Below are 27,710 nucleotides of genomic sequence, written 5' to 3' on the forward strand. Positions count from 1 at the left end.
TTGAGCAAAGTGGCCAAATCCTTGGTATTCATAGCATTGGAGTCTTTCAGAGTTCCCTTGTATCTTTCCTTTCTCCTTCTTGGCTATAGAATTAATTTTGAGTTTATCTTTGCCTTTAGATTTATGAGTATGAGTAGATTCCAAAAGATTAGGATTCTTTTTCAAAAAAGATTTTTTAAATTGTTTAACAAAAGCAGCTGTAATCTTGGAATCTAACTCATAATCCTCATCAGAATCCTCTCCAACTTTATGAGCACTATTAAAAGCAATAGTATCTTTTTGTTTCTTTTTGATATTCCTGTGTGCCTCATAAATTTGGAGATTTCCAACCAACTGATCTAGTTTGAGGTTGTCAACATCTTGAGCCTCCTCAATAGCCGTAACTTTTGGTTGGAACCGATCGGGCAAGGATCTCAAAATTTTTCCTACAACTTTGGATTCTGGAATTTTTTCACCTAAATTGAAGCTGGAATTTACAATGTCACTCAACTTCGCACAAAATTCATCAAAGGTCTCACTATCTTTCATTGAAAGGTTTTCGAAACTAGATGTGAGCCTTTGAAGTTTTGAGCGTTTAACAGAAGGAGTGCCCTCATGAATAGTTTGTAAGATATCCCAAGCCTCTTTTGCGACTTCACAATTACAAATACGACTAAATTCTTCAGGTGTGACAGCGCAAAAAAGAGAGTTGATGGCGTTACTATTCCAGCTATTATTTTGGTAATCAATTGTGTCCCACTTATCAATTGGTTTGGGGAAAGTTACTCCATCAACAGTAATTGTTGGTTCAGTCCACCCATTCATGACGGATTGCCAAACTTTTTCATCAATAGATTTTAAAAACGATCTCATCCGAGTTTTCCAAAAAGAATAATTGGATCCGTCAAGTAGGGGTGGTCGAACCATAGAATTTCCCTCACGAATTGAATCCATTATCACAAATCAAACAAGATCTCGTTCTAAAAGAATTTCTTTTTTTTAAAAAATAAAACGACCTGCTCTGATACCAATTGAAAAATCTAGAAATCCCCTAGATGTTAATTTGTGATTATGTATCAATTTTAAACAGAATATAACAATCCCAATCAAACAATCAAGACAAAGAGACACAACGATTTTACGTGGAAAAAATCACAATTGGACACCTCCAACTGTGATAAAAAAACCACGGGCAACAGCCACAAAATAATCCACTAAGAAGATTTAAAGGAATTACACAGGTATACTCTCAATTACCTAGCGAATCCACGCCTAATTGAACCAACCTCTATGTGACTCTTCCAACCCGTCTTCACCTCGGAATTGTCTTTACGATGAGCCATCCCGGAATCCACCAAAGCTTCAGGCTTGAATTCTTCAGAATCCACCGAAGAACAACTCTCTCTTTTGTAGAACAAAACACAACCTTTGATGTACTCTCTTTAAACCATGAGTTGAATACTCAATAAAACATCAAAGAAAAAACTCACAAAGTATCCCAAGATATAAACCCTAGAACTCAAAAAGAAGATCTGGAGTAGTAATCCTAAAATCTGACCCAACACGCGAATTTATAGAATCTGTCCTGCGATCTCCGCTCGAGCGCCCAACATCCCGCTCGAGCGTCTTCAGCAAAATATGTGCGTGATATAATAGAGGTCCGCTCGAGCGCTAGAGAGCCCGCTCGAGCGCAAAATCACACATCTCAATACTTTTACAGGTGACCAAAACTGCTGGAACCAGGAATTCTTCGCTCGAGCGCGGATATGTCTGCTCGAGCGGACAGACAATTTTGAATGCATTTTTGCATTTTACTTCGGGGGCGCTGCCCTGGACCCGCCAAGGGGTGCTGCCCCCTGGACCCCCGTGAGCTGACTGGGCAGCTCGATCCCTGTCATAATCAGCGAAGTGGCAATCTTGAAAGTATTAGCATCACAAACTTCTCTAAAAGGCACAATTTGGGTTGGATTTGCATCTAAATACTCATAGCCCCACTGAAATAAAAGTGCGAAAATAAATACAACTGAAAGGAGTTTTGTCAAACGGGATTGCCAAGAATAAAACCTAACAAAATTGAATACAAAGAGAGGTATTGAGTGAAAATGGCCCATTTTATAGGCTCTCTCTCTCAAACATATTTTATTATTATAATTAAATGAGCACCATATCATCAATTTAATCTATTTAATTTGATCCGAATCAATTTTCAATTAAATTTCACCGTAGGCTCTAAAAATTACGCTAATCACAATGGCGTAGTCAATTTCGATTTCTGTGGTCAATATGGCCTTCAATTTAAATTCCAAAGTAGAAAGTCCAACAGATTTTCCTACGATGAATAGATAGAAATTCAAAATCACATATAATCATATAAATGACACTCAAAATCATATCAAACACATAATCATATTCATAACAAAGATCAATTAGTATAATACTGAACAGGGTTATCACAGAAGAATTATTCCGTTCGAACCATAGCATAATTGTTTTCAATTTGAAACCCTATTTACGTAACTAGTGGTGGACTTATTACCCTAGGTTTTTCTCCATATTAGTAAATCCAATTTTATTTATAATTGATAATTTAATTACTTAGTTTAATTTATTTGTTATTAAATTAGATTATAAACAATCAATCTTTTCATCAAAATTAATTTAAGAATTTAATAATTAAATTAATTTAATTTCACAATTATTCCTGTAAATTAATATCTAAACTTACCATTATTTAAAAAAAATTTAATATAATTTAATAATTTAATTTTGATATGTGTAGACCCATCAATACATTACTTAATCAAAACATTCTCAACAACTCGTACTATACAAATCCATATTACGTAATCTCTCCACCAATGACAGTACATGTAAAATGCCAAGTTGCGACCAACCAATAACTTCCCTAATAATACAGAGGAATTTGAACTAACAGTCGCCCAGCCAACTACCTTGGCGAGAGAGAGAGAGAGAGGCCAACTACCTTCCCAAGAGAGAGAGGACTGCTAGGTGAAACCCCAGGAGATTCCTCCGTCATGGCTTTTGCTTTTGAATTGCAACAATGGCCGATTCAACCGATAATCTCCAAGGTCAGACCCCTGTTTTTGAATCCATTTCAAATTTTTGACCTACACTTTCATTTTTTTCCACTTCTTGTTGTTCAGTATGGAAGAAGAACCAGAGCACAATCCCACTCCCACTCCCACTCCGTGTGTTTCTTCTTCGAATGCAATAGAGGGTTCATCGTCCGATTCACAGGTCCATGAAGAACCAGAGCCAGAACCAGAACCAGAACCAGAACCAGAAGAGAGCAATCAATTACCCCAAATTGAGGACCGCCGCCGCACAACACCCGGAGTATCTTATCGGCTAAACATATCGATATCCGATTCTCCCTCGACCCACGTCAGAGATGACGCCTGGTCTTGCCTCATCGTGCTCGTCACATTTTGGTTCTTTGGTCTCTCCCAATTATCCTCTCTTTTCTTTTTGTTTTTTTAGTAGTAGTTTCTTTTTGTTGGCCTCTGTTTGGTTGCTGAGAAACCTCACGAATTCAAGAAGGCGTTAATCTTCTATACCATTTCTCTTTTGGGTTTTCCAAGTTATATAAAAACTGGATTCAACCAAGTCAGGCCATCTCTAGCCCTTACTCCTATTTTTACTCAAATTTGAGTATTGGTTCGATAAGTGGCACAATTGTAAATTTAGAACTTATTATTATATCACTCCAAAATTGTCTTTAGAAATATGAATTTAAAAAAGGTCTCCCTTGATTTGGGTCAAAATTTGAGTAGAAACTCTTTTTGGCATGAGTTTGAGTAAAGAAGTGGAAAGAGGTTTTGAGTATTTTTTAAAAATTTAAATTTGATAAGAACTGGAGATGCCCTCAGACTTTTTAGCAACTTAGGTACAAAATTGTTGAAGTCTATAATATTCAAATATACATATTGTTTATATTTCCCCATAAGACACAAACATGGTGGATGTTGTTTGCTTTATTTATTTAATGAATCGATTTGGCCTCTTTGTACATTTCTTAAATTTTTTCCAGCAGCATCGATGACTGTGATACTCGGCTTTTATGGATCTGTGAACTTGCCGTTGGGCCCGAATTGCTCTTGCCTGATACAAGTTAACCCTATCTTTGTGAAGTCAATTAAGGTTATTTATTCCCTTGTTATTTTATTCCTTCCCAATTGAACCTTTTTTTTGCTTCTGTAATTATGTGGTAAATTGGTAATTAATCTTGTTCGGCATGTAACCAGGCACAGCAAATAGATGAGTCAAAACATGGGCCAATGCTATATGGATTTTATGAGCCCCCTCCTCTGGATACTGAAGTCACCTGGTCTGAAACACATAATGCATTTATACAATCTGCTTATCACAAGGCATAGATTCTCAACCCTTTATTTCCGTCTTCCTAGTAACATTGAAACACTGACTTCCTGACACTGTTCATATGTTTTGAATAATAGTTTGAATTAAATTTGTTCTTGCATTGCAGGAGTGGGCATACTTTCTTAACAAAGGGTCTAAAGTGAATATTTCATACAGTGTCAAATCCCCCAGTTCTGCCCCTTTGTCCCTTGTAATAGCCCAAGGTAAATTTAAACTTTTCAATCGTGAAATTATGGCAAGACAAATAGTAATTTTTTATGGATGCAATTGTACAAGCTACTTTTCAAGTCTATAAACTCTTTTTTGATAATGTCAGGGATTAAAAGAAATGTAGTTTCTGGAGACCCTTTTTGATTTTGTTTTGAAATGGTTTACTAACATTTAGGTCCCTCAAGGAGCACATTGGAATCATCCTGATCAGCATGTAGATGTTATCTGATACATACTGAATTGTTACGGTCTAATGAGTCGTGTTTAATCGTATCAGAGAGTGACATCAATGAGTATGAGGGAGTTTATCTTTGTTATTCATATGTGAGCATATATTTAGGATTCCAGAAAGTTTGACTTTTATGTATTGGAATATTTAAAAACTAATCCAACTGCTTCAAAATCTTGTATCTTCTCCCACTACGAATTCTAAACCTGTTACTTATCTCATGTCCACTGCTATGCACTGTGTTCTAGCTGTACCAGCTTTAATATAGCAAATATTCCAAAATAATCTATCAATTACAAGAACTATGAACCCTCTTAAGTTATAAGTTTATCGATAGACACATGTAAACATTTTAAGCCTCAACACATACAAAAATGTTTTTAGTTTCTTCACACTTATTTATGACAATTCTGCAGGTAGAGACAGCCTTGTTGAGTGGATAGAGGACCCATCGTATCCTAATACAACTTTGTCTTGGAACATTATTCATGGTAATAAGGGGGGTAGTGTTACTGTTATATATTGTATGATTAAAAAAATTGTGGTGGATTAGGTTATTAATCTTTATGTCTTTTCCTTCACAGGAAATGGTATCATCCAACAGGAAATTTTGTGGTCTAAATTGTATTATATTGCTGTGCGAAATTTGAACTCTGAGGAGGTGGAGGTAATTGTGGAAGTGTTTAAAGTCCTCTGTGTTTAGTAGGGAAAAATAAATAAATAAAGAAGTGATTTTCTAAGCTTGTGAAATTGTTTCAAATGATACCAGAATTATGGAGTCCTCAGGATGGATGCTTGTAGTATTTGTTGCTCAAAATTCAGCTGGACAGTATCTTCCTAGAATTGATTGAGATTACATCGAATGAATTTCCTATTTGTAGTCCACAATCTATGCACCTTTAGAATTAAGATGGCCATTGAGAATTTTATTCTCTATGGTCTTTAGTGTTTCTAACAGAATCCTTTTGTGTCAGAATAGGTGAAACATCGGTAAGAATCCTTTTCATTTGCAAAACTTTGATTGCTTTCATTCATCTCCAAGGATTTGGTTACATAAATTATCTATGTTCTCTATTTGGTTTTGAGCTTTCAAAAATAGTTTTTGAGTTTTTTATTTATTTATTTATAGTTATTTTATTTAATATTTTCATAAAATGTCTTACATTTTAGATGATTTATAACTGCAAGAAACTGTAGTATTACGAGCTTTTGTGCAAGAGAATTATTAAGAGTGATAAATTCCCATTATTTGTTGGTCCAAGCAGTCATAGAGTGATATAATTATAAACCATGTTATTTAACATATATTTTTACTGTTAAAAAATATAGTCAAATTATTATCAATGGGGGCAATAATATACGTGGTATAAACATGCTGGTGTCTTCACCTTGACTTATTTTGCTTAATTCTGCGTTGACTAGGTTAAACTGAACTTCACAATAAAGGGTTTTCTCTATAATACAACCCAGGCATATTACAAGTGCTCTCTGAGTCATCGTTTATGTAGTTTGAAGCTTCTTCTTCTAAGGGCAAATGCTGCTGTGTTAACTTCTCCGGCCACAGAACAGGTAAAGAATTTGTTTTTTTAACTTAATTTATTTTTTAAAGAGCTGCCCTTGAAATTTGTTCGTATATGCATTTTCTACTATATTTATCAGCGAGGTTAGAATTTCAAGATGCCTTAACTGTGAATTATATGAGCATTTGCACAATTTATCAAAATGTGTTTGGAGATGATGTATAAAGTAAGTTATTAACTAGAAGAATCTATGATAATCATTACTAATGATTTTGCTTGCCTTAGTCACTGTTGGGGCATGAATCGACATCTAGAGTCCTTTTTAGTTCTTCTCTGTATTCTCTTACCCAGAAAAAAAAAAAAAAAATTATCTTCTCTATATTTAGCCATACGTCTCAAAGAGTCAAAGACCAATTGTAAATAGGAGAAGAAAGAAAGAAAGACGGAAGGGCGAGCACATGTCTGGCTATAGCTGCTGTTCTTCCTCATCTTGACTCATGGCGTCTTCGTCAGTGAGTAAATCCTCATCATCCTCCTCCTCCGTAAGAGAAAAGGACCACGGCCGCCATGCCCCCTGTCCATTATAGCTATCAGGGTTAACTTGCCCTTCTTTCTTCCCTGTGAGACTCTGCGTAGCAGGCCTCGACACACCTCTGAATCATATTGCCTCTCCGCCATGGCGGGTATATGCTAGCTTCAGGCGGGGTAGGAAATGCTTCTGAAAAGATGCCTTCGGGTATCTCTTCCCCTTCATACATTCGAGAGAAGCCTTCCCCTTATAATAGCATCACTATCGCTAATCTCGCAATCTTCAAGCAACTCGATTAGGGTAGGCAGTGTGCATTCTTCTCTCGGCTCTAGTATAAATGGATCAGTTGCAGATCTGATTCATGAAGATTTCGATTTTTCATTTATGAATTTAAACTCGGGCTTCTCTCAGGGTGTGCCATATAAAGAATGGTTTGTCAAAGTCTCTTATGGACCACGGTGGATTACTTATGTTCTTGGGTCAGGTAATTTACTAATTGCATTCATGTTATTTTGCTTTGATATCCATCTCATGACATCCCCAATACAATTTTTTTTTTTTAAATTTATTATTATTATTTAGAATGACTGTAAAATAAATAAATTCCTTTCTTTTCATTAGTTACTGCTCCTGGATGTAGGTATAATGACTGTAATCGTCTTACTGGCCTTTCGAATCTGTAAAATGTTACAAATAACCAGGGAAGACGAAATAGGATTCCGAGTGGGGGAGGTGGGACCCGAAAGAGCTCCATTGCTTTCGCATAAAGACGATGATCTTTTAAGTCGGGGTTCATCTTATGATTCTATTTCACATGATGAGGAGGAAGTGGATGAGTGGCTTATAGTGCCTTCCATTGATGGAAAGGCATCAAAGGAGGGGGAAAGCAATAGCAGCCCTCGCCGTCTTTGTGTTATATGCTTCGATGCCCCACGGGATTGTTTTTTTCTTCCATGCGGGCACTGCGCTACCTGTTTTGCATGTGGAACAAGGTTTGTTTTACTTCGACTGATTTGCAATATGGGATTTTGTGAATTAGTTTCAAGGATTCACTTTACTTGATAACTAAGAAGTATAAACATGGACATGGGTAGATACGAACATGGAACATAATCATTTCAAAAAAAATAGGGATATGGACACGGCGGATATGGAAATCAAAAATATATATATACATTTTTACATATTTTATTTTTTTGGCAAATTAATATTACATTTATGTATTTGTATGGATGATCTATTAATTATTTAAATCATCTAAGTAAAAAATATTAAATGTTCAACATCCAGCGTCCATCAAGAGCAGCGTCCATCAAGAGCACTAAAGAAGAGGGGAAGAAAAACTAGTTGGCTGGTGTGTCCCCAACGTGTCCTGTGAAAACAAATTAATTAAATAAATAGACATGCCAGTACGTGCCCCCTAATGTGTGTCTGTGTCCAATGCCACTACGTGACCTGTTTTGTAGTGTCGGGTGCTTCGTAGCCTGTTAACCACAGTGAGATAAATTTCTTCATACATTTGTTTTCTTCAACATCCACCCTATAGAAAATAACAAGGAGTGTTCATGGTCTGAGATTCATAATTCATTTAACTTTGCAGGGTTGTGGAAGAGGCTGGTACTTGTCCCATTTGTCGGAGGACGATGAAGAAGGTGAGGAAGATTTTTACCGTTTGAGCAGGACATGCAAAATCTGAAAATTTGCAGATGAAGCGATTTGTACTTGGAGAAATTTTATCAATCCACGCTGAATACAGATGAATATTATCCGTATACGTGAAGTGATGATCGGATAAAGATTAATGGAGGTTATTCATCAGAGTTTATGGAACCTGCTAGTGGTTTTATGCTGGTTGTCAACCTAATGTGCAACCCCTCGTTCTTTCTTTGTGCTAGTTTGAGCTATCACCATGTCTCATTGTACCTTGATTGTTTTCCAATGTGAATACTTGCTTTTTGAGTGTACATAGGCTGTAAATGCGTAAAAAATTTTCGAGAGGGTTTCCTCTGTTGAGTTGTTTAATTTTTTTTGTCATTGGGAGGTGGTGGTGGTGGTGATATTATTCTTAGTTTTTTCTTCATTTTATTTTATTTTGTGTTGAGGATGGACAAAGGAGAGTGTTAAATTTTTAGAGTAATTTGATGGTAGTGTCTAATTCATCTAATTCCCATGTCCAAGGCCACAAGGACACGACAAAATATTTAATATCCTTAATTATTTTACTTTATAAAATATTTTTAAAATTTGAGTTAAAAATATAATTTTTCAAAAGTTGAAGAGGGGTACGTGCCCCTCTTAGTCTTTTACTTAGCTATGTCCCTGTCTAGGCGTATGAACATTTTGAAAATTGACATATTTTTTTTATCAGCTTGAAAATTGACATATTAACATGTTAATGTCATGTTTGGTGTTGTTTTTTTCCTAGTAAATCATCCTTGTACAAGAATTGTAACCGTTGAATTATTTTCAATTGCTTCACTTGTGACTTTTTGAAAATTTGAAAAAAAAAAAGCAAATAACACAATTGCATGGTAGGCAAAAGAGTTCCATATTCGCCATTAATATTACTGAAATGAATAATGTTAGAACGACTAAATTTATTTATTGGCTTCATTTGGGAATAGGCTAATTTAGTAATTTTTTGACTATTTGGCTAAAAAGGTAGGTAAAAAAAACTTGTATGTTTGGGATGACTTTTTGGCTAATTACGAAAAGATGTGCAAAAAGTAGAGAGAAAAGAGAATCTTTGACTTTTTGGTATAAGTTGTTGGCTTTTTGGCTAATTTAGTAACTTTTTGGTTAATTGGCTAAAAAAGTAAGTCCCAAACGGGGCCTTAGTATAATATTATACTTTTGCATGGATAATTTTTAAATACCTCCTCAAATGTGAGTATTTGGTCAATATTACTCAATTTAAATATTGAATAAATTATACTAACTTTTTTCGAATCTTTTTTGAAATTGAATAAGAAACAATTTTAATCCTTAAAGTATTTTTTGTCATTTTAGACCCTCAAATATTAATTTTGTCATTTTGATTATCAGAATTGTCAATTTGAGTTAATTTAGTCTTATTTTTAATGTTCGTTTACATTGATAACAGGAAAAGTATTTTATCCTTGGATAAAAAACAGTTTTGATCCCTAAAATATGTGTTTCTTGTCATTTTAACCCTTAAAATTTTAAATTATGTCATTTTAATTCTCAAAATTGTCAATTTGTCTAAGGACCAAATTGATACCTAAGACCATCTCCAACGCTGAACCAAAATTGATATCAGATTTAAATTTTGATGAAAAATGTACTTTTCCATGCTCCAACCGTTGCATCAAATGAATATCAAAATGAGAAATCAGCAAAAAAAGTATCAAACTGAAAACAAGTTCTGCATTTTACCAAATCACTGTTACTGACCGTTGAAGGAGATACATCGGTTGCCCGGCCGGTTGACCAACCGGTCAACCGGTTCATGAGATTAGGCGACGGGTTTGGACTGTGAGGGGTTTGAACTGGCTAAACTGATGGGTTTGAACTGGGCCGTGGCCTGGGCTGTGTAGGTGAACCGGTCAACCGGCCGGTTGACCGGCTGGTTGACCATCCGGTCGCTCGGTCTACGCATCCTACAGGTTTGGTTTGAACAGGTTTGGTTTGACAGGTTTGGTTTTAACAAGTAGAATTGTGGACTTGGAATAATTTGAAATAATTTGAAGGGTGATATAAATTTTAATTTCATTGAAAATATAATTCAAATTGTTATCTTTTATATAAATATTTTAAAATTAGTGGTTTTAGTAAATTTACCGTTGAATGGACAGAGTCTTTTGATAATTTGCCGCTCATATACATCTTTTAAAAAGTAGCCGTTTTAATAAATTTACCGTTGCATGAACAGAGTTTTTTTAAAATTTACCGTTGATAATGTGTGCTATAAAATATATCAGTTTTGTATATCAAGATGACAGAGTCTTTTATTTTGAGAAGAGCATTATATTGTATGTTGTGAATTTTGTTTCTTCTGTGATATTTCTCCATTGAAACTTTAATTTATATTGTATATCATTCTAATATTTTTTACTATTTTACATATTGTATGTACTGTATTTTTTTGAAGTTATGGAAGATTTCCAAATGTTTGAAGAATCACAAATGTTTCAGCACAACACTGATATTAATTTTATGTCGGAAACTTCGCGAGAACAGAACACGCAGAGCAGTGATAATCATTTCATTTCAGAAACTTCTCGTGTTTCTCGTGGTAAAGCATTTACAATTATAGAAGATGAAACTTTATGTAGATCTTGGTTAGCAGTCTCTCAAGATCCCATTACTGGTAATAGTCAGACTATGGTTATATTTTGGGAACAAGTACTTGTTAATTTTAATTCACAATTGAGTGGTGAATCAAATCGAAACCGTATTTCTTTGTCTCACCGTTGGTCTGCCATGCAAAAGGCAATTAATAAATTCTGTGGTTTTCTTGAACAAATTCAACTGAGGCAGACATGGTAACATTTATTTGTGTTATTAAATATCAAATTTCTTCTGTAAACATGTATTTGTTATTAAAATTGTTGTAATTTTTTCTTGTAGGTCGCTGAAGCAAAGCGGATGTATCATGTAATACAAAAAAAACACTTCACATTTGATATATGTTGGGATATTTTGCGCCGAAGTTGTAAGTGGGATGAATTTCGAACACAATCCAAAAAGAGTACACAACATGCTTATCCATGTTCTAATCCACCAACTGGAGAATCTGATGCATTTCAATCCAACCAGAATAATGTTCTGCACGAAGAACCATCTAATCCATCAACACGACCAATTGGTACTAAAGCAGCGAAAGAGAAGTTGAAGAATCAAACAACCCGCGATAGTAGATTTGATGAAATGGCTGCCAACCAATCCAAAATGGTTGAAGTGTTATCAACTATTTCTGCTAGAGCTATTGAGCGAGATGAACAAAAGGCGATCGACCGTAACCAGAAAGTTGCAGGCCGTCGAAGAAGGGCCGAAGATAGGGAGGAACAACTAAAACTCCTATCTATGATGAATGAAAGAGAACAACGAAATGAAGATCATAAAATAATGTCAATGGACATGACAAATTTAAATCCAATGCAAAGGGCGTACTACGAAGATCTTCAACGACAGATTTTATTTCGAACAACTAATAGGTTACCTTGAAAGGTTCTGTATTTATTGGTTTCATCTATTGGTGTCATCTATTGAAAAAGGGAAAGGAAAAACTGTGTACAATTATATGAAATGTCTCACTTGCGTTTTCTATATATGTAAAATGAGAAATTAATTAATTTGTGCTCAGTTTTTGTTTCTTGAGATGGTTGCGATCTATTCTCTACTGCTTCTTTGGATACCATATTGATTGGTAAAAACAAAACACACCAATTGCTAAGTACTTATCATGAATCTAATTCTTCTTCATGGATATGTCAGATAAGGGGCTCATATATATTTTTTTTCTTCTTCATGGGTGTTGTTCTTCTGTTACGCAATCAAGTCCAATGGGCTACATCTTCATATTGTTATAGATGATTATAATTCCAAGGTTTTATAATTTCACCCTTCATTCAATCTGCGTCTTATCTTCATCTCAATGAATCTCCTCTGTTTGATTTCTCAAATAAGAATATGTTGTACATGTACATACAGTATTACAGATAACTACTTACATATAAATACATCCTTTATTCTTTTCTTTGGTTACCATTACACCTTTCAAAAACTTTCATACAAATTTAAGTAATCAGAAACATTAATAACATATTACAGATTATGGTATGAGTGAAGGTCGAAAAGATGGTGCTAAAGTAATACCCAAGCAAGTTCATTTTATATCACATAATATTACAAAATCAGTACATTCATAAAAGAAATTTACCTAACAAAAGGTTGTGAAAATAATACAAGACAAAACAATGGATTAACATTGTGGCACACCGATCAGCAGTCATTATCTGGTTGTGGTGGAGGAGGGAAGTAGTGATGGTATATGTCATTTACACGATGCTCAATTCTATCAATGTGATTGTTTGCCATGTCATGACGTCTTCCAATGTCCAAACGAAACTCACCAAATTGTTCAATTAATGAGTTCTGTGCAGTGGCAAATGTCTCAAACTGAGTACCCAACGAATTGACCTGATTAGCCATTTGATGTTCCCATTCAACGCGTTGATTATAACGTTGTTCTTCTATGGCCAAAAAATCAGTCCAATATTGAGGTGGTTCAGTTGATGGCATCACATTCACATGAGGATCTTGTCGACCATCATCTGGTGGGACTTCATCCTCTGAATCTTCTGCAGCATTATCATTTCCCATTAAATTGGCGGCTGCACCAGCACGATTCACAGTATATAGCGTAATGGGTGAACGGATTTTGATCTCCATTTCATTTGCAAGATGAATCTTAAAATATTTGAAAATTTTTGTCAAGAGCGCCCCAAACAGTAATGACCGGCCCATTTCTTGATTTGCCAGCACCATTTCTTGATTTGCCAGCACCATTTCTTTCATAATTATGTAAGCCACATCTAACTTCTGCATAATTATGTAAGCCACATCTAACTTCTGCCCAACCTCAAAATAGTATAACAAATAGGCATTAAAATATGGGACCGCATCATGATGTCCTTTTTTCGGAGTGACATTTTCTACAATCCACCGGTGGAGGATGCGAAGATAAGATTTTAAATGTCTTGCTTGTAGACTAGTTCCAGTAAATCTGTTCTGACATATAGTAGTATATACATCAGAACCATTACCGACAATATTAACTAACTCAGCCTCAGTCTGAAAATAGGTATTTTCTTCACCTACCTCAACTCCAATAATACGTGCCAAAGTAGGAACATCAAACTGTACACCCTTTCCTTTGACATATGAGATAAGAGTAAAATTTCCATCTTCTTCGTGAGTAACTCTTAGGTGAACATAAAAAAGGGATACTAGCCGTGGATATACCTTTTGGGGTAAATTAATTAAATTTAGCCATCCCATTGATTCAAGTTTACTAACTAGTAGTGCATCATATTGAGGTGGCAGATTGACCCTCCTCCCTGTTACAATAGGTCGGCTTGAGAAATTTTGAAAGGCTAGTTCATGACTTTCACTGAGAAATTCATCTGTAGGATATGACTGATTTTGAGGCTGCTGTTGTTCGCGTCGGTGAGGGTTAGAACTTTCACCAGCTTCTGTTCTCACTCTTTTAGTTCTAGGCATGATGTAAATATCTGTTGAATTTTAATAAAAATGTGCTGTAATGAAGTAATTAACATAAACACTGTCTTTTAAAATGCTCACTGAAAACATGAACTTAGAATTAAAATGTAGACATGTATTTTTAATGAAGCATGGCCACTGAAAATTTAAGAACATAGTAATGTAGTATAAAAGCATGCAGACTCTCTATTCAGTACATATCAAATGAATGTAACATCAAGTACAAATCAAAATATTGTTCTGTAGTGCAGGTTTTAATAAACTATTTTCATTTTAAAAACATTAAAGTAACATGAAGAAAAAATCAAAATGTTGATCTGTAGTTGAGGTTTTAATAAACTAATGTCATTTAAAAAACATTAAACTCAACTCTTGTTCTGCGGTTGAGGTTGAAATGAACTACATTAATTTTGAAGACATGAAAATCAAAATGTTGATCTGTAGTTGAGGTTTTAATAAACTAATGTCATTTAAAAAACATTAAACTCAACTCTTGTTCTGTTCTGTGGTTGAGGTTGAAATGAACTACATTAATTTTGAAGACATGAAAAGCAAAATCTTGATCTGTAGTTGAGTTTTTAATAAACTAATGTCATTTAAAACATGAAACTTAAACAACATAAATTTAAAATCTTGAAAACATTCATTTTCATTTTCATGCCACTCAAATCTTGATCTGTAGTAAAAAAACATTCATTTTCAAACATGAAAGGTTTTAATAAATTACATCTATTTTGAAAACAAGAAAGTAACATCAAGTGAAACTTAAACAACATAAATTTAGAAAACATGAAAGTAACATATAGTGAAATTATGTTCCTGTCTTCTGTAAACCAGTTGAAGAAACCAGTTGAAGAATTGAGTGGCATGCACACTGGAACCAAAAAAAAAAAAAAAAATTGCAAGGGCCGGTTGACCAACCGGTTGCCCCATGACTCACCTTGCTCAATAATGCTGCCTGTTTGTTCTGTGGTTGATGATCTGCCTTGTTTTCAAGAATTGAGTGGCATGCACACTGAAACCAGTTGAAGAATTGAGTGGCATGCAAAATCTTGATCTGCCTTGTTTTCAAGATCTGCCTTGTTCCTCTGTTCCTACTGATGCTGCTTTCCTGATGATGGAGATTCACACTTGAAAATGTAGAGTGTTCCTACTGATGCTGCTTTCGTGATGATGGAGATTCACACTTGAAAATGATGGTGATGGCAATGTTCAGATGATATAGAGGATGGTAGGTGGTTGAATTGATAGCTTCTGAATGGTAGATGGTTGAATAAATGATTTTATATCATGTAGTTCAATGTGTGTAGGGTCAATGTTGAATGTGGCAGAGAAAAGTAGGTTGAATGCATCAACATCAAACTCATTTACGGATGGCACAAATAATTGATGCCACAAATAATGCAGGACAAATTTATGGAATGGCACAAATTATTGATGCCACAAATAATGTATGGCATAAATACATTGAATAATGCACACATAATGTATGCATTGAATAATGAAAATGCATTGAATTGAAAATAAATATACATACAAATACATTATTGAAGATAAATATATTATTGAAAATAAATACACAAATACATACAAATACATTTTAAAAAAAATAAATATACATACAAATACATTGCATATACATACTGAAATGCACACATAATGTACAATTATAAATATTGAAGATAAATCCTTACAAAAAAAATTATTAGAATGCACCCTTACTTAATTGAATGCTTCATTTGATGAAAAAATTGAATGCTCCAATCCTCACTTCTTAAAAATGCCAAACCCTTAATCATCAACTATTTTTAAAAATTCCAAACCTATTCCCAAAAGTTTGAGAATCACGAATTTGGTAAGAAGCTTTTTTTTTTGCCTTGATTTGATGAAACAAATGTAAAAGTTTGATGTAGATTGGAGGTGATTTTTACTAAATTTGTCATCAAATTTTAATTTGATAAAAGATTGAAGATTCTTAGGAAATGTGTGATTCACTGTTTAAGGATAGAAGGGAATCAATGAGTAATGGTAGGAATATAAATACAAAACACGAGACAGATATGTCTCATATGAAATGTGATGTACATGATATGAGATCCACATATAATACTCATTTCATGTAAAACATATATGTCATATTTTATATTTCATATTTGTGTTCCTACACTTATTGGGGAATCAATAGTGAACCAAACTTGCAACTCCAAAACAGAATTATAGAACTCCAAAACTTAGCAGTCATACTGAAATAAATTATTTTGATGATTGTTATAAATTGAACAGAGAACAATTATGAATATTGAAGATTGGATCACCACAATAGCACATCTAATCACATAACTTCTGCGTTACTTGGTTAATATAGTACATCATAATGAAGATTACAAACAAGACAACCTTCTATTTCTTTACTAAACAAAATTAAAAAATATATCTGTGGTGAATCTAGTTTTCACCGCGAAGATGCTACATATGTTCTATTAAATCATTACGGAGGGCATGATATGCATTTTTATCCCTAATACCTAAATGACGAGACAAAAATGATTCAAAGTCATTGGTAGGAGTAGAGGAAAGTTGCACTGGTGTGTTGGTAGATGACATTTCATAATCAAAATCAAGGTGCTCCTCCCTCTCATCTTCAACAATCATATTGTGTAATATAATGCAAGTCTTCATTATGTTGGCAAGCATTTTTGGATCCCAAAAACGTACAGCACCACCTATAATTGCGAATCGAGATTGGAGGACTCCGAATGCCCGCTCGACATCTTTCCTGGCAGACTCTTGCATCATTGCAAAATGTTGTCTCTTTGCTCATTGGGGAGAAGAAATTGTTTGAACCAGTGTAAGATCAGAAAACAAAGGTGACCGGTCCATTAACAGTAAGGTAATAACCCATATCGTAACTATGTCCATTAACAGTATAGTGGACAGAGGGAGCCTTACCTTGGGCAAGATCAGAAAACAAAGGTGACCGGTCTAATACATTCAAGTCATTGTGTGACCCAGGCATTCCAAAAAATGCATGCCAAATCCATAAGTCATAAGAAGCTACTGCTTCAAGAATGATGGTTGGCTTTTTTTGATGGCCTACGTATTGACCTTGCCATGCTTTTGGACAATTTTTCCACTCCCAATGCATGCAATCTAAACTTCCCAACATACCCGGAAACCCCCGAACCTCGCCAATAGCAAGTAACCTAGCAATGTCAGTTGGTGTCGGAGATCTCAGATATTCTACTCCAAAGATTTCAATGACTGAGTAACAAAATTGTTGCAAACTTTGAATGACAGTGCTTTCCCCAATACGTATGTAATCATCAACTGCATCTGCTGCAACACCGTATGATAATATTCTCATCGCTGAAGTCATTTTTTGTAGGGCAAATAATCCAAGTACACGAGCTGCATCTTGTTTTTGAATAAAATATGGATTATGTGCTTTGATTGCATTCAAAATTCGCAAATACAAAGGACGACGCATTCGAAAACGTCTCCGAAATATTGTAGGTGAATACACTGGATTTACAGCAAAATAATCTGCAAACAATCTGTCATGACCTTGCCTTCTATCTCTGCGTATATACTTGTGACCTACAATAGAACCCCCGATTTTCTTTGAGCTATCACTTGACTTAAGAATCTGAACCATACTATTGGTATTCTGCTCATAAGCTGCTAAAAGTGTAATCATATATTCATCATCAGACTCCTCATCAGAGGAGGAAGAAGAAGAAGAGGATGAAAATGAACTAAATATTATGGATTTCAAAGTATCCATTACCTCTGCTTTTGTTTAAGATATGATCCTTGTGTAGTTGTGTAAGATATGATCCTTGTCTGGCATATAAATAATAATGTGTTTATATGAGATTTTGGTAAACCAATGGAGGGAAAAAGAAATAGCAAAATAATTAGGAACAGAAACGGAGGGAAATCAAAAAAGAAAAAAAAAAATTAAAGATTACCGGTCGACCGGCCAGTCAACCAACCGGTCGCCCCCTACCGGTTCACATCCGTCAGTTCACTTGGTCGGTTCAAACAGTTCAGTTGTTGGTTCAGAAAGGTTTTTTAAAAAAAAAAAATTTTCCTCTACCCGGTCGACCATCAGGTCGACCATCCGGTTGTCCTGACTGATATTTGATGAAGCTGAAGCGTTGGAGTGTGAAGTATCAAATTCAGGAAATGGTGATTTTTTAACTCAGATTTGGTGAAATATTAGCTTAACCGTTGGAGATGCTCTAACTAGCGAATAGATTAACAGCTTTGTAACTGCAACAAAAAGTAGTACAGTGAGCTTTTGTGCAAGAGAATTATTAAGAATGACAAAAATTTAAAACCCTTTATTTTTTGCTCCATACAGGATTGTGTGATAGGTAGCCGATAGCTAACCAAAAAAAAAAAAAAAAAAAAAAAAAAATTGCTCAGATCCCTTATGAATATAAATCCTACTTTAAATGGAGAATAATGATTCATATAGCCGATCTTATTTTATGGGACTTAATGGGACTTAAGACTTAGTTTGATTTAGTTGAATACAATCGATAGTGAGTGATATAAGCCATATTATTAGTATATTTTTTTTTGTTAAAAATATATACTAGTTAAATTGTTATCAATGTGTGTAATATATTATTTCACTCGATTCTGCACTGACTAGAGGTTCAACTGGATTTCACAATAAAGGGTTTTCTCTATAACAAAACCCAGGCATATTACAAGTGCTCTCTGAGTCATCATTTATGCAGTTTGAAGCTTTTTCTTCTAAAGGCAAATGCTACTGTGCTAACTTCTTCAGGGACAGAACAGGTAAAAGAATGTTTTACAATGTTAATTTTTTTTTTACTTTTGAAAGAGTTGCCCTTGAAATTTGTTCATATGAGCATTTTCTAAGCGAGATTAGAATTTCAAGATGGTGAACTATATGAGCATTTGCACAGTAGAGGTCTGGTTGTTTTAACAAAATATGTTATAATGTATAAAATAAGTGTGATTAACTGGAAGAATCTATGAAGATGATTACTAATGATTTGAATTTTTCATTTATGAAGTTGAACTCATCTTGCTTCTCTCAGGGTGTACCGTATGAAGAATGGTATGTCAAAGTCACTTAACTTGATAACTACGAAGCATGGATATAGATATGTACACGGATATGGACATGGAACACAATCGTTTCAAAAAAAATGAGAACATTGACATGCCAAACATGGGTTTACATATTTTTAGGGTTTTCTTTAAAAGTGGGGTGCTAGACTGCCTCTTGGAATGACACCTGTTCTAACTTCATCTTTCTTCTCAGCAAGTGGTTGGTTTGTTTTTCAAAGATAAGGCTAACCAGATCCTCTTGAAAACATGAGCTGTTAAATGGTGAGTGGGAGTCTTGGATGGCGGTCACTTGTCTTGACTTGGTTAACTCACGCTTCCTTTGTAAGAGCTTGTTGAACAATTTGAATTATGACCGTGGGATTGCTCTAGATAGTGAATATGAACATGCTCTAATCATTGCCATGTGTCCTCCTAATTGATCTGTTTGAACCTTGCTGATATCCACACATAATTATATATTAATATATATATATATATATATATATATTTACATATATCCATTAAAGGAAAGAGATAGAGGCACATGATTGTAGCCTCCTTTCCAAAATCTGACACCAAGATTTTGCTGAAGTCACCCATTTTTTGGTCACTAAATGCACTCGTGCCACACATCGATTGGCCTGTCAATTTAGGTACAAATAGGATGATATATTAATTATTTAAATCTAAGCAAAAACATAATAGACATTCAACGTGTAACACCCATCAACAACACTAAAGAAGAGAGAGAAAAACTAGTTGATTGGTGTGTCACCGACATGTCCATGAAAACAAATTAATCAAATAAAGAGACGTGCCAGTACAAGTTCCCACTGTGTTTGTGTCTGACATGAAACTTGTTTTGAAATGTCAATACTTCATTGCCTGTTAATTGTAGTGACATGAATTTTTTTCATACATTTGTATTCTTCAACATCCACCCTATAAAAAATAACAAGAAGTTCAGAGTCTGGGATTCATAATTCATTCAACTTTGCAGGGTTGCGGAAGAGGCTGTGTTGGTGATTCTTACAAATAAAACACCAGAAAATACACAAAATAAAAGTTACAACAATTAATATAAGGACTGAAGCGCGAGAAATTCGCTCTCTTTAAGGAGATTCAAGCCCTCTGTGGTTAGGCAAAGCCTCACACCGGTGTAGCAGAAAAACCTTGACTTGTCCCCCCAGGATACAACAGCCCGACTAAGTCGTATGGTTCACCAATACTGTACAATTGGTTGAATCCAAAGCTTTATCACACACAGCTTTTTTTATTTGCCTGATAATCTTACATTAGACATAACAAAGCAACCCAAATCTTCTTCACCTCTCGTGTGTCTCTAGATAGGACCTAAGCTCAAATTATATATAAGAATCTATCTTGGTGGCTAAGTAAAGATGGACTTGGAATGGATAAGTCTTAATGGACCAAGACCAAGACTTGGCAAAGACTTGGAGATTGTCTTGGTGGATAAAGAACGTATGACATGGAGAAGACTTGGATAGATAAGCATGGTGGACTTGACCAAGACTTGGAAACTTACCTTGAAAGTCTTGGAAAGGATAGGAATGAGGAGACTTGAAAACTTGGAGGGAAAGAAAAGAAAAGCCAACGATAACACATTAACACATTATAATATTAAAATACCTACTAATAGGCTGGTACTCGTCCCATTTGTCGGAGGACGATGAAGAAGGTGAGGAAGATTTTTACAGTTTGAGGATATGCAAAATCTGAAAATTTGCATATTAAGTGATTTTTACTTGGATAAAATCTTACCAATCCACACTGGATACATATCAATATTATCCATATATATACGAAGTGATGATCAGATAAAGATTAATGAAGGTTATTCATCGCAGTTTTATGGAATCTGCTGGTGGTTTTGTGCTGGTTGTCAACCTAATGTGCAACCCTCTTTCTTTCTTTGTGCTAGTTTGGGTTTGGGTTATCACCATGCCTCATTATACCTTGATTGTTTTCAAATGTGAATACATGTATTTTGTTTGCTCATAGGCTGTGTAAATGCATCAAAACTTTTCTAGAGGGTTTCCTCTGTTGTTGAGTTGTTTTAATATTTTTGTTGGTTTGGAATGAGTAGTTGTGGTGTTATTCTTAGTTTTTTCTTCATTTTATTTTATTTTGTGGAAAAAGGAGAGCATTAAATTTATAAAGTAATTTGATGTAGTGTCTAATTCATTTAATTGCCATGTTGAATGGCACAAGAACATGACAAAATATTCCTATTTTTTAACATATTAATTTTAATTTTTAAAACATTTTCAAAACTTAAACTAAAAATATAATTTTTTAAAAGTTGAGGAGGGGTATTTGCCCTTCTTAATCTTCTATTAGTTTCATCTCTATATAGATATATCATGTCATATATTTTTTTGAAAATCGAGGTGTTGATGTGTCAATATTATATTTTGTGTCATTCTTTCCCTAACCAATCGCTCTGTACAAGAATTGTAATCATTGAATTAGTTTCAATTACTTCATTTGTGGATTATTATCCATTCTATTGAAAAATTGAACAAAAATTGTAAATAACACACAATGGCCATTAATATTACTAAAATGAATAATGTTAGAATGACTAAATTTATTTATTAGTACGATATTATACTTTTGCATGGATAAAATGTAAATACCTTCTCAAATGAATTTAGCAGATTTGGTCAATATTATTCTATTAAAATTTTGGATAAATTACACTAATCTTTTTTAAAATTTGTTCAAAATATATTAAAATTTTAAATTTGATATAATTATATTAGATTCTGTTAATATTTTTTTAATAGCATTTTTTTGTACATATATATATATATATTTAAAGAAGCAACCAACTGCCATAGATAAGGATAAATACATTAGTTGTACTTAAAAAGTAGGAAAAATAAATCATAAATTCCATTTGAAGAAAAGTTATTTTATTTAGTCTTAAATTTTTTTTTAAAACTAATTAGCCCTTTTTATTTTTGGTATATTGTATTTCCTTGATTTAGGATTTGAAAGTTTACTTGTTTGTTCTTGTGTTTGATTTTGTTTGAATTTTTTCATAATATTGGGTGTGCGTGAGTAAGGTAGGTTTTTACGTTTTTATTTTTATTTTTATTTTTATTTTTTTGTGAGGATTTAGTAGAGTGATTTGTAGGTGGATGATGTTACTTCATTTGTGGTGTTATTGGTGTGGTGTTCGTTCTTTTTTGTGGTATTCGTCCATATTGTAACATTGACATTAATTAACATTTAAATGTAATACTAATGTAATACATAAAAAAAACTCTTTACCATAGTTTTTTCAAGGGTCCAGCTTCTCTCAAGTTGAGATCAAGACTGGACCCGTCTAGTTCGACCCATGGAGTCCATTTTTTGGGCCCGTTTTGATAATCCGAACCGTTCAATGTGTATAAATAGTCGAGTACTACATGCTTGTAAAAAATCACATTGATCGGATATCAATAGCTATGTGATCAAATCAGTTTTGTATAAAAAAAATAGACGGTGAAACAATTAACGGTTGATAAAAAATTATTTTGTTCACATAGTTATCGATATCCGATCAACGTGATTTTTTATAGGAATATAGTACTCGACGAGTTCTACACATTGAACGGTTCAGATTATCAAAATGGGACCCATGGTGGGCCCCCACGGGCCCAACAGCACGGTCTAGTCCGATCTTGGACTGGACCAAAGCCACTGCCTTTTTCCAAACGTAACACTCCAATATAACACTTCAAAAAAACTTCTTAATGTAATAACACACGCAAAAAAAAAAAAAAACTCCGTAGTGTATTTTTTTTCCAAACGTAACACTCTAATATAATACACAAAAAAATTTCTTAATGTAACACTTTAATGTAACACACAAAAAAATTTCTTAATGTAACACTTTAATGTAACACACAAAAAAATTTCTTAGTGTAATACTCTAATATATCATGCCAAAAAACTTCTTGATGTATTTTTTTCAAATATACCACTCTAATATAATACTTTAAAAAAATCCTTAGTATAACACATAGAAACTTCTTATCGTAACATTTTAATGTAACACAAAAAAAAAAAACTCATTAGGGTACTTTTTTTAAACATAACACTTCAACATAACATTCCAAAAAAATTCCTTAGTGTGACACTTTAATGTAACACACAAAAAACTTCTTTGGTTTACTTTTCCCAAACATAACGCTCCAATGTAGTAAAAAAAAAAAAATTCTTAGTGTACTTTCATAAACATAACACTCCAATATAATACTAAAATAAAAAAGAAAAGAATGTGAGATTCTTCAAACCATTCCAAAAAGAGTATAAATATTCCTTAGTAACTTTTGAACAAATGTATAATTTCAAACTGTGAGTGTTACGTTTGAAAAAAAGTACACTAAGAGTTTTTTTAGTATTTTTGTGTGTTACATTAGAGTATGTTACATTATAGTGTTACATTTGGGATTACACAGTTTGAAGTGTTACGTTTAGGAAAAGTATACTACTAATTTTTTTTTTTTACATTGGAGCGTTATGTTTGGGAAAAATACACTAATGAATTTTTTTTAGGTGTTACATTATTATGTTTGGGAAAAGTATATCAATGAGTTTTTTAATGTGTTACGTTATTGGAGTGTTACATTAGAGTGTTAGGTTTTTGTTCATAATGTGAAATTTGTTCTAGAATGATGAAAAATCTAAAGGCTCTGTTTGGAACCGTTTTCAAATTAGTTTTCAGCGAGATAGTTTGAGTATGATGTTTGGATGGAGTTGTGGAATTAATTTTCCACAACTCTGCAAAAAGCTCTGTGTATTCTGTTAAAATTGAGCGCGATTTTCAAATTTTTTTTTCAAAATTTGGCCTAACGGGACGTCCGGCCGGTTGACCGGAACAGTGAATTTTTTTATTTTTATTTTTTACAATTGATATGTTAATTTTTATATATTCAAAAAAATATTTTTAAAATTTTTTTATGTGCTTTAAAATAATTTTTTGGTTATGAGTTGTAAATTTTTGTATCAAATATCAAATGTCACATCAATAGTTCCCCACTCAATTCAAAACTCTTTTCAAAACTCTTTACCAAACAAATTTTCTATATTCAAATCATAATTCCAAACCTCACAAACTCAAAATACAACTCATACTCTCAAATCATAATTACAAAACTCTACCAAACGCAATCTAAAACTTCTATAGTTCAAATTATCCAAATGTGTAATTTTACATTTTAAGAAAATCACTTTTATCCCTAAAAAATTAAATCCAAACATGTAAGTAATTATCCTTTTATGTAATTTTCACTTTAATAGGACATTTGGGTTTATAAGATAAAAAAAGGAGAGTTAAATCGTTTACAAAATCATATTTTAAGATTTATTAGTACTTCACCCTAAAAAGTACTATAATTTCACAAATATTTTTTTGATGAATATTTTATTTAAAACTGAATGTATCCTTAAGAAAGTTGGGAGGGACTCATTCTTTCCATATTTTTTCTCTCCTTCTTTCTGTATTTTTATTTTACATTTTATCAATAGGAGCATAATTACAAATAAGTTAAAAAAGTCAAAAAGTTAATTTTTTACCAACTTCTTAAAATACTCATCTCCCAATTAATACCTCAGTCAGTAACATTACATACCCAAAAAAATTTATTCATAAATTAAATCAGAAATATCTATGTGTGATCCAGATTCACTATATATACAGACCCCACAATACTCCAATTGAATCCTAACCATACATCCTCTTTCTAGTTAAAATTCTTAACATATTGTGGGCGTTTGGGAAGTGAATTTTTTTGTAGGTTTTTTTAGTTGTAAGAAATTATTGGAGAAATTTTTTTTGTATTTGGAAAGATAGTTGGATTTTTTTGTAGTTGAATGTGATATTTGTAAGAAAAAAAGTGAAATGATTATAGAATTTGATGTGATATTTTATTTAGATTTATTTGTTTTAATTTTGTAATCAATTTATCTTTTAATAAAAAAACAAAACAAAAAAAACTTAAAATATTTGTTCCCAAACACCACCGCTAATGGCCATAAGACTACGGATACAAAGCAGATCATATAAAAAACAACCATGACCATACATATTAGTTGCTTGAGATCATTATAAAAAAATGATTTTACTTTTATGTGGCTAAATTTTTTATTAATTTGTGTTGGTAAACTTATTATTTTTCGAAAAAGTATCTATTTTGATCACTCAATACACACAATCTCCTATTTCATACCTGGATATTATTAGATATAAAATTTGGGGTGAGAATGTTCTCTTTAATTAGTCGATTCAATGAGTTGAGCACCAAATTATAATAATTTAAAAAAAACAAAAAAAAAAACTTGAGGGAATTATAAGGGATCATAGCTATTCTTTTTGAACCATTTGTAATAATTTGACTTCTCTATTGGCTAATCTTTTGGGATTTCTTTTCCCCCTTTTTGATTGTAAGTGGAATGAAAGAGGAATTTTCTTTGTTTTCTTTCTCTATCACTTTTTGGTTATACTATTAGAGTGTTGGAAGACCCCCAAAAATAAAATAAAATAAAATAAATTCCCAAAACTGATTTGCCTTAAAAAGCAAATATATCATTCCTAAGAGCATCTCTAACGGTTACTCAGATTTTTCACCAAATTTGAGTAAAAAATGACTCATTTTACCAATTTGATACCACTCGCTCCAACGGTGTACTTTCATCAAATTTGTACCAGGGGCAACCGGTTGGTCGACCGGTTAAGCGAATTTTTTTTTTTTTTTTTTTTTTTTGCTGTTTGAACCTTTTTCTTCGAACCGTTTGAACCTTTAGGCGGTCAACCGGTTGGTCAACCGGCCGGGCAACCGGCTAGTTGACCGGTTGGTCTCTCCCAATGGTTAGGAACAGTGATTTGGTAAAATGCTTCGCCTGTTCTCATTTTGGTACAAGATTTGCTGAATTCTGAATTTGATATCGATTTGGTGAAACCGTTGGAGCTCAAAAAATTGACTTTTTCATCAAATTTTAAATTTGATATCAGATTTGCTGAAGCGTTGGAGATGGTCTAAGATGTAGAATAAAGTAGAAACATCAACAATAAATGTCATTTTCCAACTAATACCAAAATCAATAAAAATTATTAGGTATAAAACTTGAAGTGGGATTGATCTCCAGAATTAATTGGTTTAATGATTCAGATGTCGAATTATAATAATCAAAAAAATAAAAATAATAAAAAAAACAATAAAGAAAAAAAAAACTTGAGGTGATTCTAAGGGATCATATCTATTATTTTTGAACTATTTATCACAATTTGACTTCTCTATTGGCTAATCTTTTGGGATTTCTTTTCCCCCTTTTTGATTATAAGTGGAATGAAGAGGAATTTTCTTTGTTTTCTATCTCTCTCTCTCACTTTTTTATTATACTTTTTTTTTGAGAACTTTATTATACTTTTGGAGTGTTGGAAGACCCCACAACACAACCCCCAAAAAAAAAAAAAAAAAAAAAAATCCCAAAACTGATTACCATTCCTAAGATGTAGAATAAAGTAGAAACATCAACAATAAATGACAAATAGAACATATCTTCTAAGAAAGTGGTTGCTAAGTGGTTTTCAATTCAGTAAGTGGATGGTTTCCTTTGAATATGTTCACTAGAATCAAATAAAGTTACAATGAATGAATGAATCAAATTGGTTCCCCACTCACCGACCCATTAAAATCTTCTCATCATCGTCTTCTTCATTCAATCAAATCAATTAAATTAATTCAGTTGGCTGTTCTTCTATATTTTTTTATATTTTAATTGGAAGGTCTGAATTAATTAACGTCAAATATAAAGATTTATTATTTATTTGGAATTAAATTCATTCTAATTCGTGGAGTGCATTCCAATTTGGTTCATTGGGCTCGCCACATCCTCACTTTAAGTATTTATTCTGTTAAATTTTTACATTCTAGTTTGTAGATCATTCATAAAAAAAAATAAAAATAAAATATATTAATCTGATGATCGTAACCATAACGTTAGTATTAAGAAAATGAACGATTTAGTATTAACAATTTCATAAATATTTTTAATCTAAATAAAATTATATTTTTACCCTTCATTTACTATGATCAACAATTTCATAAATATTTTTTATCTAAGTAAAATTATATTTTTAATTGTAAAAATTATGATATTGTATTAAAAAAATCATAAATCACAATAAAAAAATTAGCAACAAATTCTATTTTGTTTTGAAAATTACTATCGAGTTATATCAAATTTCTGCATTAACAAATAAGTAATATTTTCTTTTTTATTTTATAAATTGTTGTAAAAAAAATTCACTTATTCATAATAGTATATTTTATTTTATTTTTCTCCTTAAAATATGAAATAAAAATTTTATAAATAATTTTTTTTATATAAAATTTTATTAAAAAAAAATATTTTTAATTGTTGAAATTAAATGAACTTTCATAAACAAAAGTATAAGTATAAGATTTATCAATTATTTCATGCATTGAGAAAT

The 27,710-nt window shown here is 32.8% G+C and overlaps 3 protein-coding genes and 2 long non-coding RNA genes across 11 annotated transcripts; 2 read left to right on the top strand and 3 right to left on the bottom strand.

Moving 5' to 3' along the window:
* Window positions 1-2,758: 2,758 nt before the first annotated feature.
* Window positions 2,759-8,890, top strand: LOC114283962 (E3 ubiquitin-protein ligase APD2). 7 transcript variants are annotated; one of them, XR_003636744.2, is made up of 12 exons: window positions 2,778-3,068; window positions 3,144-3,439; window positions 4,031-4,140; window positions 4,245-4,370; window positions 4,487-4,583; window positions 5,236-5,310; window positions 5,404-5,486; window positions 6,242-6,388; window positions 7,280-7,352; window positions 7,509-7,860; window positions 8,159-8,364; window positions 8,469-8,890. XR_003636744.2 is itself a non-coding variant. In XM_082919967.1 (11 exons), the coding sequence occupies exons 2-11, from the start codon at window positions 3,145-3,147 to the stop codon at window positions 8,542-8,544; spliced, it is 1,434 nt and encodes a 477-aa protein (XP_082776093.1). In that variant the 5' UTR covers window positions 2,778-3,068; window position 3,144; the 3' UTR covers window positions 8,545-8,890. The 7 variants fall into 7 exon arrangements, 3 of the variants coding, with proteins under 3 accessions (XP_082776093.1, XP_082776095.1, XP_082776094.1); XR_014364054.1 differs by having other exon boundaries at window positions 2,875-3,068; window positions 4,034-4,140; XR_014364056.1 differs by having other exon boundaries at window positions 2,759-3,439; window positions 7,570-7,860.
* Window positions 8,891-16,579: 7,689 nt separating this feature from the next.
* On the bottom strand, window positions 16,580-16,906 carry LOC114283952 (uncharacterized). Its single transcript, XM_028226823.2, has one exon. It carries the CDS (start codon window positions 16,904-16,906, stop codon window positions 16,580-16,582), a length of 327 nt encoding a protein of 108 aa, XP_028082624.2.
* A 61-nt stretch (window positions 16,907-16,967) lies between these two features.
* LOC145821588 (uncharacterized) lies at window positions 16,968-17,897 on the bottom strand. The gene has a single exon (XM_082918116.1). The coding sequence runs from the start codon at window positions 17,895-17,897 to the stop codon at window positions 16,968-16,970; it is 930 nt and encodes a 309-aa protein (XP_082774242.1).
* An 844-nt stretch (window positions 17,898-18,741) lies between these two features.
* LOC145822587 (uncharacterized) lies at window positions 18,742-20,542 on the top strand. Its single transcript, XR_014364058.1, has 2 exons — window positions 18,742-18,925; window positions 19,192-20,542. It is a non-coding gene; the product is annotated as an uncharacterized LOC145822587 (long non-coding RNA).
* Window positions 20,062-21,311, bottom strand: LOC145822586 (uncharacterized). The gene is made up of 2 exons (XR_014364057.1): window positions 20,238-21,311; window positions 20,062-20,146 (listed from the first exon to the last, which is right to left on the bottom strand). It is a non-coding gene; the product is annotated as an uncharacterized LOC145822586 (long non-coding RNA).
* Between the last annotated feature and the right edge of the window lie 6,399 nt (window positions 21,312-27,710).

Source organism: Camellia sinensis, chromosome 3, assembly GCF_055761805.1.
Source record: "Camellia sinensis isolate YWXY chromosome 3, ASM5576180v1, whole genome shotgun sequence".
In the NCBI taxonomy this organism is placed as follows: Eukaryota; Viridiplantae; Streptophyta; class Magnoliopsida; order Ericales; family Theaceae; genus Camellia; species Camellia sinensis.

Bases quoted from the DNA above. Each gene is read 5' to 3' on its own strand.
- LOC114283962 (XM_082919967.1), top strand. From the start codon at position 3,145: ATGGAAGAAGAACCAGAGCACAATCCCACTCCCACTCCCACTCCGTGT. The intron at 4,371-4,486 runs GCATAGATTCTC...CTTGCATTGCAG, and splicing joins TACAATCTGCTTATCACAAG to GAGTGGGCATACTTTCTTAA. The intron at 6,389-7,279 runs GTAAAGAATTTG...GGCTTCTCTCAG, and splicing joins CTTCTCCGGCCACAGAACAG to GGTGTGCCATATAAAGAATG.
- LOC114283952 (XM_028226823.2), bottom strand. From the start codon at position 16,906: ATGCAAGAGTCTGCCAGGAAAGATGTCGAGCGGGCATTCGGAGTCCTC.
- LOC145821588 (XM_082918116.1), bottom strand. From the start codon at position 17,897: ATGGATACTTTGAAATCCATAATATTTAGTTCATTTTCATCCTCTTCT.